Raw genomic sequence first — 12,681 nt, 5'->3', positions numbered from 1 at the left:
CCACAGTCAATTTACTGAGCACCTATCAGTCTTCCTGGCAGCTACTACAAATCGCTCCTTTATATGAAGTTTACATGTCTCAAGAAGTGATTAACAATTATGTTCCTCATGTACGTTTGAAGATAATCATTCTTATATTCTCTTCTCATCAGGCTCTTCCAACTTTCCTACATTTTCAACCCTCTGTTTCAGATTATTCTTTAACTTGTTCTAAATTTTCCACATCACAGTTCAATTCTCAGACACACACACACAAAAAAACCCTAATAAAATCCAATTTTCCTTTAGAATAGGGCTGTAAACACATCTAGAACTGTATATACCAACTGTATTTAACCAAATTTGCAAAAAACCCTACAAAATTAGAAAGTATGAGTTAAAAACAATCACTGCAAAGAGGAATATGGGCTATGTCAGAATACTCTGTCTTTTCCAAATTGTATGTACTCCCAAGACACATGGCTACTGTTACTGAAGAAACAAAGTTACCTAGCAAGGGAAGATACTCTGTTTCAGCCTTGAGTTAACAATGTACTTAGTCTTAACATTTCTTGAGTCTGCCTCTCCCCTTTCAAAAAATCTACAGTATTTCTCTTTCGAATCTCCACACTTCCTAACTAATAGCTTGAAGTTAAGCATGTACACTCTAAATCATGAAAAAGTCACATCAGGGCTCTGCCTTTTGCTGTCAGACTGGTTACATAATCTGAGCCTGAGTATGCTCAGATGTAAATGAGCTGAGGAATAGAAATAAAACCTAGCCCATATCCCTGTTCAATGACAGAACCCCTGTGAAAACATTTCGGATAGTACCTGGCACACAGTAAGCCACTTTAACAGTCACTACTTTCAGAAACCTAGCACTGTGCCTGCCTATAAAAGGCACTTCGTTGTCAATTTGACTAGATAGCTTTCAAAATCTGCCACTAAAATAGCGACAAAATGCAAGTAATTTCCTGTCAGCAACTTAAATTGCCATCTTCCGATGCCACATAGTACAGCACCTGTGCTGAGCTGTTCATACGCACTACCTCATCACAACCAACCTACCAGAGCTGCAGCAAGGATCAAATGAACTAACAAAGCTGCCCTGGCTGGTGTGGCTCAGTGGATTGAGTGCCAGCCTGTGAACCAAAGGGTCGCCAGTTCATTCCCAGTCAGAGCACATGCCTGGGTTGCAGTCCAGCTCCCCAGTAAGGGGCGCACACGAGAGGCAGCCACACATTGATGTTTTTCTCCCTCTTTCTCCCACCCTTCCCCTCTGTCTAAAAATAAATAAAATCTTTTAAAAAAATGAACTAATAAAACACTTGGGACAGCATTTAGCACATTAGTGCTCTCTAAGTATAGCTTTTACTACTGTTGCTATAACGTTACTATAGTAGTGGTATTCATGCTAATTGTATTAGTAATACTATTAGCTATTATTCTCATGACTATAATTATTATTATTATTAGGCTCTACATAACCTGCCTCTTGTTGAACTTTCTATAGATTCCACTCTTCTTTTTTTTAATCAAATACTTCAAATTCATTACCTTCAAGCCTCTGAGCTTGTTTGCTCTGCCTGGAATACTTTCCCCCAGATCTTCATGTAACTGGCCCCTTTTTATCATCAGTCTCAGTTCAAATGGCACCTTACCTCCTTTCCTGCCTCCACCTTCTCCCAGACCCTCTCTGGCTCATTACCCAATTTGAGTTTTCAATTATGATAAATGCTATGAAGAAATCTCTCACTTATTTACTTTTGTATTATACCCACTAGTATGTAGTTTTCCCTTAATACACTGATGCATACCAGTGCCTAAGATGATGGGTAATGACAGTGAACACTGGCACTTCCTATAAACCAAGCACAGTTACATGGATACTATTTGTACTATTTTAATCCTCACAGCAACATAATGAGGTAGGTTTAGAATCAATTTTACAGAGGAAACTAAAGCACAGAAAAATAATTTAAGTTATCTAGTCAGTGGTAACACCAGAGTACACTTTCTCTTGTATCACAGTTGAGGAAATTTATACTGCAAGTACCTCATCATAAGACAGTACTGGTAAACTGAGTAAAAGATCTATACAAACAGGATTCTAGAAAGTATCTTAATGACCCTCAACCATAAAGGGATGAATGACATTTGGATCTCCAAATAAATTGTCTATTGCAGGTTATTTGCATTCCTGCCACTTTCGACCTTTTCAGAAAACAGAAGACTGCTTGCAAAAATAGAAACACAAATTCTTTTTTTACAAGAACAAAATTTATTTCTCTAGAGGTACTCTATCCAGATATGCACCCCCCCAAAGGTGAAGACAAGCCTGCAAATACTTTAATAAGAGAAACAAAATGGGAAGAAGCTATTTGATACATGGGAGGCAAATCCAGACTGTGCCAATTACTCAGTGATCTTGTATAGTCACTTCACACTTGCAGGTTGATTTCCTCATTTTTATGAGGTCAGTTTAGTTCAGAACTTAGATGAGTCTTAATTAGCATGGATGTTCCTTGAGGACAAAGGATTTTGGTCTGGTTCAAGGCTCTACTGACAGCACCTAGGTCAATGACTGTCACATAGCACCCAATAAATGTGGGTCTAATAAGTGAACCATCTTTAAGTTGCCCATATTCGTGTATTACCATATATCCACCAAAAACCTTACTTGTCGGACAATGACAGACACACCACCAAATATCTTCAGGATACATATGCAAAAACTAAGCCCCAATTTCTGCCATCAAAGAGACCATATAAACAGCCAATGTATCTCAAATCATGAAAAGTGCCAAAATAAAGGTCTGTACAATATGATCTGAAAGCAACTTCCAACCCGAGGGGCTAGGTATAAAATTTTTTTCCAACACATCACCTAATTTAAAGCCCTATTCAAGTCAGTTTTGCATCAACATATTAACTGTTAATAAAATTTAAACTCATTGTAAAGCTGAAGATACTTTCTTAAATGCAAAGTAATGTTCCCAAATAAATCCATGAGAGATTAAGTAACCATCTCTTGAGATCAGAATCAGGAATAAACCTTCCATCACTAATATTGAAAAACCTTGACAATGCATTTGATCACTCATTATCAAAGTGAATATATATATTTGGTTTAAAGTATTTGAGATGATCTCTGAAATAAGACAAGATTTTATTCCTGCCAAAGTAAGGATCTTTGTGTGTGACAATTCAAAATCTAAGACGTATTTTTTACTCTAAAACTTTGAAAAGCAATACCCATTTCCTAACACAATTTCATCCTGAACTCTAGACAGTAATAGACTGCTCATAACCTACACTGCTCTTTTTCATTTTCTAATGCTGACAGTGGCACAATTCAGAATGGGAGCTAAACAACTGAAATGACATTTTTCCAAATGGAGGGCGGGGGGGGGGGGAATGTATCAAATACAAATAAAGCTTAGTACCTCTTTTTCCTCAAAAACCACTTGACTAAAGATTTCTCCATCACTTTTACTTTACCAAATCTTAGTTACAAATTCATAGGCAATGAGACAGGAGAAGAAGAAAGGAAAGGCAAAGGCGTAATAGCGATTGCGGGCTCAGGAGCCCGTCTGTCTGGGTTCAAGTCACTTCCTAAACCTCCCATTCCACCTTTGCGACCTTGGTCTACCTCCTCGACCTCTACCTGGCTCAGTTTCCTCACCTGTTACATGGGCAAGTAACTTAACTAAAAAAAATGCCTCTGGCCTGTAACCTGCAAATTGGGAAAAGTAACTACTCCAAAGGGCGGTTGTGAGGATTAAACGAGACAACTCTAAGAGCTTACTGGCACACGGAAGTACACAACTAACGGCCTCTGCTATGGTTATTATTCACAAATACAGGATAAGGGAATAAAAAGATAAGAGAAATAAAGAAAGGCCACGAGAAGTTAAGCAAAGCAAGCAATACGGGGAAGAAGGAACCGGGAAAACGTGAAGACCCTAAAGGGCCGCGCGGGCGTGGAGCTGCCCCAGGAGCGGCGAGGGGTTCCGGGGAGTTAACTGCGGAGTGGAGGGGCGTCCTAGAGGAAAACTGGGCCCGTAGCGACGCGCAGCCGTGTCGGCCGGGGCGGAGGCGGCATGCGGCCCAGGCGGGGCCCCAAGGCGGGAACGCCCGGTCCGGCCTAGGGGCTGCAGGCTCGAGCGGCGCTGGGTCCTCCAAAACCGCTAGAAGTACCCCGAAAACGGACAGGAGGCCGCGGCCCTACCCTAGCCCGGCTCTCCCATTCAAGCCACCTTCCCCTTCCCCCTTCTCCAAACCCATGAGGTCTTGGACCCAAGCCGCCGCGGCTCCTCTACCCACCCTCCACCCCGCATTTCCGCCACAGGCCTACCCCCGGGGGTCCAGCATGCCGAGAAGTAATGAAGACCAGCGCCCTTTACCTGAGCTCCCCTGGGTTGAATCGCTCACCGTCGGCCCCGTCCCCGCCACGCTCCGCCATTACAGAAAACCGCGTTCATCCACCCGCCGACCGGGCGTCTTCTATTGGCCAGACAGATCATCAATCTCGTGCGAGAGAGGCGGAGACAGCAGAGATCTGTGACAGGAATGGTGAAGCTTTCCATCAATCCGCGAGCTGAGGGAGGCATCTGCCTTACTATTGGTGAAAGGGCCCGCCGACTTTGAAAGCGGTATGGAGACAGCCAGTTGATTGGTCGCTCGGAGGCTTTATGGGAAATGAGACTTCAGCAACAAGGAACCGCTGGCGCCCTCTTGTGGTAAGCAAAACTAGGTCCTCCCACGTACTGCCTGGCCTGTGGTAGCCACGTGTCTGCCAGCCTCTAGGAAGGTCAATTGTGAAGCCATGTTGGCCACAGGCTGGCGGTATGAGCTTAGTCAGAGACTTCCATTGCATAAGCCAATCAAAAATCGACCTGAGTAGAGCTACAACCAATCACAGAGTTTCTGTGGAACAGAGTTATTTTCCAGCTTTTCAGAATCAGGAGTCTTGAACCATCACCAGATTATAGCCATGTTATTAAATAATATATTATCAACTAAAAAATATATTCCAAATTGTATTAAATAATTAGTGTCAGGCTGGTGAGTGTTATAAGTTGCTGCATAAAATCGGGGAAGGCAAGTCTCTTCACAACCTAAAGTTTAAAGCATCTGTTCTTCAGTTTCTAGAAAATATTAGCAACTAATTTGTTGGGTTCCTAGTACACTGAACATACTACATAAGCATCCCATTTATTAAGGAACGTTTATTGATTCTTTCTGATTTGTAAGACACTGTTTTAAGCACGTTAAGTGTCTTAAAACATTTGAACCTTTATAAAAAACCTATGAAGTAAGCATTGTTATTATTTCTATGTCACAGGTAACAAAGGCACACTGAGTTGAAGTAATGCACCCTGATTGACACGGCTATTCAGTGGGAAAGCTGGAATCCAAACCCATGCTCTCAGGCTGCAGAATCCATGTTCGGAACCACTATGCTCTACTCAAAACCAACAGTTAGAGGGTAAAGTCTCCCCGATGCTCCTGATACCCTATGTAGACATCTCAGGGCAGCAGGCAATGCTCTTCCAGCATCTCAATTTCATCTACCTTTTAACCGTTACTTCATCATCCTGTGACCTGATTTACACAAAAGGTTCTCGTCTCCATTGGATCTCAAGATACAAGAAACTCAGAAATCATTGTTGTATAGTCAATCATTATGTAATATCAGCATCTGGGCTGTCAGGACGAGGCTGAGAATGCCTGAGAAGAAGCAAGTGCATCTTTTTGAATATATTATGTCCAAAGATGTGTCCTCAGTAATTGTGCACATGTTCAGAACAGCAGAAGACAGAGTATTAATATTCTCTACCCCCGACACACACATTTTTTTTAACTTATAGAGATGAAATCATCCATTCAATCATCCATGCAATCGGAAAATCGGTTCTAGTCAAGATATGTTTGGGGTTGCAAGGGAAATAATTCTACTAATCTATGGACAGGAAGGCTCATTGCCCTGACTTTCCAGGGACTGAAAACCTTCAAGAACCCAAGGAGCTGCCCTCCCTGTTCCACTCCATCTTCTTTCCGAGTATCTTTGCCCATTTGCTCTAGCCTCTTCTTTCTGCAAACCTGCTTCCTCCCCTCACCCACTCTAGTCACCACACATACAAATTCAACACCCTGGCTCACCTCCCTGCCTGGTGGTATCCCAACATCACTGTCAAGTCTCTGGTTGCCTGTAGGTTCAAATTCTTCAGAAAGAAAATCTGATTGGTCCCTGGCTGCCCAGCACATTAGCTGGTGTGGATTCATATGTCCATCCCTGCACCAGTTTTGTGTAACCAGAGTAAAGTCACAGAGTAGTGCTGACCTTTTCAGAGTCTCAGTTGAGAAAGGCAACAGCATCTGTTTTCTCTAACCACACCTGGGTGATTCAGCCCTTCCCCCAGATTAGCTTCCACCACTGCCCACCCTATTCCACTGCCTGTGACGCATCGAAATGAAGCTTCTAAAATGCCCTCCACTTAAATTCTTTCAATGGCTCCTCATTGCCCTTGGGACAAAGAACAGACTTGACAATCGAAACTTCATGTTCAACCTTATGTTGGAGAGCTGACAATGATGGTACTTAAATGCCAAAACTTATAGAAAACCTGATGACTACAAAAGGAAAGAGAAAAGAAACCTGTGACTGTATATTCTAGAAGAAAAGATACTCTGAACAGGACTTATCCAAGTCAGCCAAGTTGAGGAGCCAGGTCACAAAACCCACTGGGGTACAAACAGATACCCACTAAAAATACCGTTTTGAATAAATGTAGAAGGAGTGAGGAAAACAGAAAATCACCCTGAAAACATCACCGTGATTATTCGGGCAGCAAAGTCTGCTGATGCACGCTAAATTCAGTGGGTGAAACTTGAAGGAGAAGCAGGAGATTGCATAGTCTCAAAATCCCCCCACCCAAAACTACAAAATACTGTGGTGGCCTCAATAGATGTTCATGAATTCTTTGGTATTCTTTCCCCCAAATGGTAGAGCTTAATTTCCCGCTCCTTGAGTAGGAGTTTAAATTGGTGCCCTGAGATCTAATGTCCCCTGTGTGTGTGGTGGGAGGGGACAGAGGCGCACAAACAGACAACCCTCAGGCACTAGCAGGGCATCGGGGCAGTCAACTCAATTCTGACAGTTCCTACCCTGGGGCCACATTCTAAACCCGACCAGCTTGGGGGAAGTCACATGGTGGGCCTTACAATCTCAGAGACCTAATGTAACCACAGAGGATGGCTTCCAATTAAAATGTCTTAACTACAAGCAGGTCATGGCGAGCAGGGATTTCCTAAGCAGGTATCTTTCTTGACCAAGGTCAATCTTTACCTTACATGAGCCTGTCTACTTTTTGCATCTACAGTAATGGTAACATGCCTTTGGGATGTCAGGGTCATTCCCTTGGTCCAGACCCCTCAGGGCACAGCCTCCCGGCCCTGTACAGACCACGGAGCCCCTTGCTGCCCTCTTGTTCTCCATGGAACATCCCCACCAGCCGTTCCTACCACTTCTACCACCTAAATGGTAGGCAGGCAGGCCCACAATACAGCATTTACTTTGAGTCTTTGTGCCATACTGCTTGAAATTCAGGCAGAAAGGCAGGCGTGAATGTATTTGGAAGGAGACTCCAATGTGGAGGTAGAAACCAAGGAAGCAAATAAGGACGAGGAAAGGATGCACTAGGGATGATATTTGGGAATTCATACTAGGAACTATACAACTAATGTACAGGGGAAAGGCAGGAGATGGTCCTAGAAAAATGGATGGGGTTATATTTTATGCTCACCGTTAGTGGCCCCGTGCCCACCAGTGTAACGGAAGTATGTATCTCTCCACTTTCCTTTTTATCCCCAGAGATGTCCCCACTTTGCTATTTCCTGCCCCCCTTAATCTACCACCATTGGATTTCAAGTGACCCTCCTGGGTCTCCTCCTTTGATTGTGATGCGTGAAATAAACTGCAAAACTGCCATTCTCTGGAGGCTTTTTCTCAATCCATTGAGATTCTGCTTTCTGGCAACTGTCATCAGTTTGTCTCCAATTAATTCATAAAAATCCACACATGTAGCTAGTGACAGAGACAGGACTAGAACCTCAGCTAAATTTAATGGAAAGCTCTGTCCTTAAAATTTACAAGACTCCTCACCTGCAGTGTGGCATAAAGCACCACACCAGTCTCAGGACTTGGAGTGAGGTAATGCATTTTTCTTGCTATAGCAATAACTCATCATTTTAGAAGTTACTTGAACTCTTCTCCATTGTACAAACGTATCGGACCAAGTGTTCTAATTTTGAGCTCAGAGATCACTCATTTGTTCATTTGGCAAATCCATTTCCTTGTCCATCCAGTAAAGAGTAAATGAGCACCCATTTCATGCCAGGAAATGTCAGAGTTGCTAAAGACACGAAAGTCACTGTCATGGCGTCCATAGTCTAGAAGAGGAAGTAGACAAACCAAACCTTAGCCAAGACTTATTTACTAAGTGATTAGCAGGCAAATTACATGAAACTTCTCATCTAATGCATGGCAGTTATATACGGTAGCTACTAATTATCCCCACTTCACAGATGAAGTAACTGGGGATTAGAAATCTAAAGCAAGTTGCCTGAACTCCTACCACCTAAATGGTAGGCAGGCAGGTCCACAATACAGCGTTTACTCTGAGTCTTTGTGCCATACTGCTTGAAGTTCAGGCAGAAACGCAGGCATGAACGTATTTGAAAGGAGACTCCAATGCGGAGGTAGAAACCGAGGAAGCAAACAAGGGCCAGGAAAGGATGCACTAGGGATGCTGTTTTGGAAGTCATATTAGGAACTCTACAACTAAGGTACAGGGGAGAGGCAGGAGATGGTCCCAGAAAAATGGATGGGGCTATATTTTATTCTCCAGGTGATACGTTATTATTTAAGGATTTCAAGTGGGGAGTGACAGGATCAGCTTTGCTTTTTCAAACAATCTCTCTAACTACAGTGAAAATGATGCTTACTTAGGGAAAGAATAGAGCGCTATTAAGACTGACCCCAATGGGACCTTGAGCTGAGACAATGACAGTGAGACTGGCGAAGAGGAGGCAGTTCAGGAGCTAAAAGGCGGAATCAACAAAACTAAGTGATTGATTGGACTTAAGTGTAGAGCAGGTGGGAGTTTTAGGCAACACTAAAATTTGACTTGGGCAGCTTGGGTTAATAGCATAAGGATCATTTATTAACATTACAGATCAAGTTTATAGCTATAACCACAGACATGTATTCTAGATAGACTTATTCTGCTTTTGGACTTTGATTTACCCTTATCATATTCAGATCCCATTGCTAATTAACTCCATATCACCAGCTACTATAGGACTTTTAGGACAAAATGGAAACGGAAGAATGATCTAATCCACATCCCAGTCACTCACCTTCGAACGTCAAAACTTAATGAGCTTTGAATTAGGAAGTTTCTAGAGCTGCCAGGAAAGGTCACAAATCCCCTTATGCAGAAAAACTTGTTAGGCCAAAGCACGTGATAAAGTAAATTGCTGTTAATGGAATTCATTATTAGTGAAATGACACATAATCATTCAAGAATTTTTGTAGACCTGTAACACCCAGCTCGTGCCCTGAAGGAGCTCGTGATCTCATGCAGAAGACTAGGAAGCAAAAACTGAGGCTCAGATGATAAGATGTCCAACCACGATTAGCTCTGATGGGTAGAAGCCCAGCCCAGGGACAAGAGATCCAGCCTGGGTTGGGGGGAGGCACCTCCTGGAGGTCAGGCTGGCTCCCTAGAGGGCGCATACCATGGTGTTAGGCACAGTTGGCCTGGGAGGGCATTTCAGGTGGCAGCAAGTCACGGGACAGAGGAAGGACATTATGACTCACCTCACCACCTCGTTCCAGAGGACGCTTTGGCAGCACTGCCTGTCAACAGACACAAACAGCTGCAGCTTCTCGGTCTCGGGCTCCCTGGGTTTGAATCCTGGGTCTGCCTTTACCAACCGTGTGTTTGGAACCATTTATTTCCAGCCTTTGTGCCAGTTTCCCATCTTAAAGTGGAAATAATGATTATATCTCTGCAAAGAATTGTTGTGAGGGTTAAATGAATATAAACCCATTTGTAGTGTTTAGAACAGGACTCAGGTTAAGTGCTCAATATACATTAGCTGTTCCCATTACAGTGAATATAACTTTTCGTCTCATTATTTGATCTCCTTTTGCTGTTCTTACCTCTCCACACCTGAATCTTTGTCTGTGTTTTACATAGCCCTCTCTTTTGCACAAAACGCTCTCCATTTTCTCACTGGTTAGCTAAGAAACAAACTATCAATTTGCGGTCCAACTCACAATGAATATTTCTGGGAAAAACAACCAATGCAAGTTAAACCTGAAAATGGCTGTGATTGCATGTGGTAAAATGTGTTATTCACTAAAAATGGACTGAAGATCAAACTTTGAAATGCAAATCTGCAAAATTTGACCCAGGAAAGTGGGATTTGGTAGCAATAACAGTCACTAAAGGAAATTCACACAGCATAAAGCTCAGTAAAATGTGATGCAAACAGACCTTCTGGATGACTCACATCTTCACCCTGAAATTTAAGTGAAGAATTAATTTGGTCAGAAATAATTTTAATAAATAAAAAAAATTAATAGCAAACATGAAACAATTATAATATAGAAAATTACCCTTGAAACCTATCTAGTTTTATTAATCAATGAAATGCCAATAAATTCAATAATAAAAAGGAAAATTGATCCAGAAATTTATTGGTGTTTTAGGGGGTTAAGCAAGTATTGGGGTTTATTGGAGGTTGTTTGGGTTATTGGCATTTGCTCCTGAAAATGCTTTCTCAATGAACAGGTAACAATATTGGCATCATTTTACTCAATGTTGAAGCGCCATGCAGGTCCAAAGCATCAGGATGGGAGTAATGGATCAATTTGTGTGTGTGTGTGTGTGTGTGTGTGCGTGTGAGAAACAGAGAGAGGGACAGAGGGACAGAGGGAGACAGAGAGAGGGAGGGAAAGAGGAACTTAGAAAAACAAAAGACAGCATGGCCTCAAAACAGGAGAGCAAAAAAACCCCTACTCCCTACTTTGAGAAATCACGTATCCTCACCGATAGGCAAGAGACAGAGACGTGCGAAGGCAGGATCAGGGCCAGGCAGACTTGGTTTTCAAAAGGGCCCTACCACTCACTAGCTGTGTCACCCTGCAAAAGTCACGGCCTCCTTGAGCCTCAGCTTCCTCCTCTGAGAATGAGAATGGCAATAGTTCTCACCTCCTTAGGCTATCAGGAGGCCACCTGTGATCACGGCCTTGATAGGTGCCTGGCTTGAAGCCACCTTCATCTGTCATTGTTCTACTTTTCTAGCGTCTCTGTGCTCCCCGAAGTTTCCATCCTGCTGACCATCAGCTAGATGGGTCGCTTTTTCTGAGTAGGGTCTTCATATCCTATTTCTCTGTCCCTCAGCCCTGTTTCCAGGACCCCCAGCACAAGGCCGTACTTGTCATACGATCCCAGTGGTTTTTACTTGTATGTTGAATACGTACTAGAGAGAGATGAAAGGGGAAAAAGAAAAGGAGTTGGGGGTCAAGTCTGTTAGACATATGGGGTACATCAAAGGATTGCCAGGCAGATGGTGAGCAGGGAAGCACACCTGGGTGCTGTGTACTAATTAGCTGGCAGGTGGGGTCAAGGCTGGCGAAAGGTGGCAAACAGCCTGTTGTTGATTCTCTGAACTCAGCGGCTGCCGGAGGCCAGGTTCCCTAACACCCCCACTCCTCCCCTCCTGGCTGAGTTAGTGCAGATGGAGAATATGTTCCACTTCACCTTGAAGCGGCCCTGGGCCAGGTGAGGGGAAGCGTTGCTGACAGGTTTGATAACTGAGCCTTTCGACAAAGGCTCTGAGCCACTCTGGCCTCAGGGGGCCCTCTGCTTCCTCTGGTCACGTCTTCCCTGAAACTAAAATACAGCTTGGAAAGACAGCTCAGTGCCCTCACAGTCACTGTGGCTTCCTCAGGCCACGACACACTCTCTCTTTTATGAGCCTGCGGGGCCGTAATTCTCACCACTTGACATTTATGGGAGGCTTCATATTAGCAAAAGGCTTTACAGCCATTTTTATGAGGGATGCCTCCCTGAGACCTGCCAGATGTAATCACCCAGACTGCACAGAGAGGGAGTGAGCACGGGCCCACAGGTAGTGCATGGCCCTCACCCGCTGGCCTGCGAGGGGCCGGGAACAGAGCCCACAGCTGCCGACGCTCCTCAGCCCCATGTCAGAGCTGATTTTCTCACCCTTGGAGCCTTGGCAGCCCGTTGTCTCTCCCTGTCTCCGACATCCACACCATCAGCAGGTGCTGAAAGAGCACCTCCCAGAGGCACCTCAAACCCGCCCATTTCTGTGCATCACCATGGCATTGCCCTGGCCCAGCCTGACTCCCACACAGCCCCATCTGTGTCCTGCTCCCGTCCTGGGACCTACCTCCCATTACCCACACAGGAGACAACGTAACCCTCTAGATGTTTACTTATTTCCTTAAGGTATGCGCCTTTTTAAACTCCCTGGTATTCCTAGGAAATTTTGTGTTGCTCTCCTATAGTGAATAGGTAGTTTTTAAAAGAATAATCTTTTTAAAATTTGTATTTATTGACTGATTTGAGAGAGAGAGAAATGTCAATTTATTGTTCC

At 43.7% G+C, this 12,681-nt stretch overlaps 1 protein-coding gene across 5 annotated transcripts in view; it reads right to left on the bottom strand.

The window, feature by feature from the left end:
- TCERG1 (transcription elongation regulator 1) overlaps positions 1-4,513 on the bottom strand; it is a 59,079-nt gene extending 54,566 nt beyond the window's left edge. For 2 of the 5 annotated variants that reach the window (XR_004900497.1, XM_036014335.1), the window contains exon 1: positions 4,389-4,447. Coding sequence is in view for 4 of the 5 variants with exons in the window: in XM_036014335.1 (XP_035870228.1) it covers positions 4,389-4,447 (59 nt within the window). In the remaining variant the exon portion in view is untranslated. Of the gene's footprint in view, positions 1-4,388 lie in introns of all 5 variants that reach the window. The other 3 variants (XM_028527158.2, XM_028527157.2, XM_028527159.2) reach the window with 3 other exon arrangements.
- Between the last annotated feature and the right edge of the window lie 8,168 nt (positions 4,514-12,681).

Source organism: Phyllostomus discolor, chromosome 13 (genome assembly GCF_004126475.2).
Source record: "Phyllostomus discolor isolate MPI-MPIP mPhyDis1 chromosome 13, mPhyDis1.pri.v3, whole genome shotgun sequence".
NCBI classification, from domain to species: domain Eukaryota; kingdom Metazoa; phylum Chordata; class Mammalia; order Chiroptera; family Phyllostomidae; genus Phyllostomus; species Phyllostomus discolor.
Note: the sequence above shows the minus strand (reverse complement) of the source record. Positions and strands in the feature narration are given on the sequence as shown.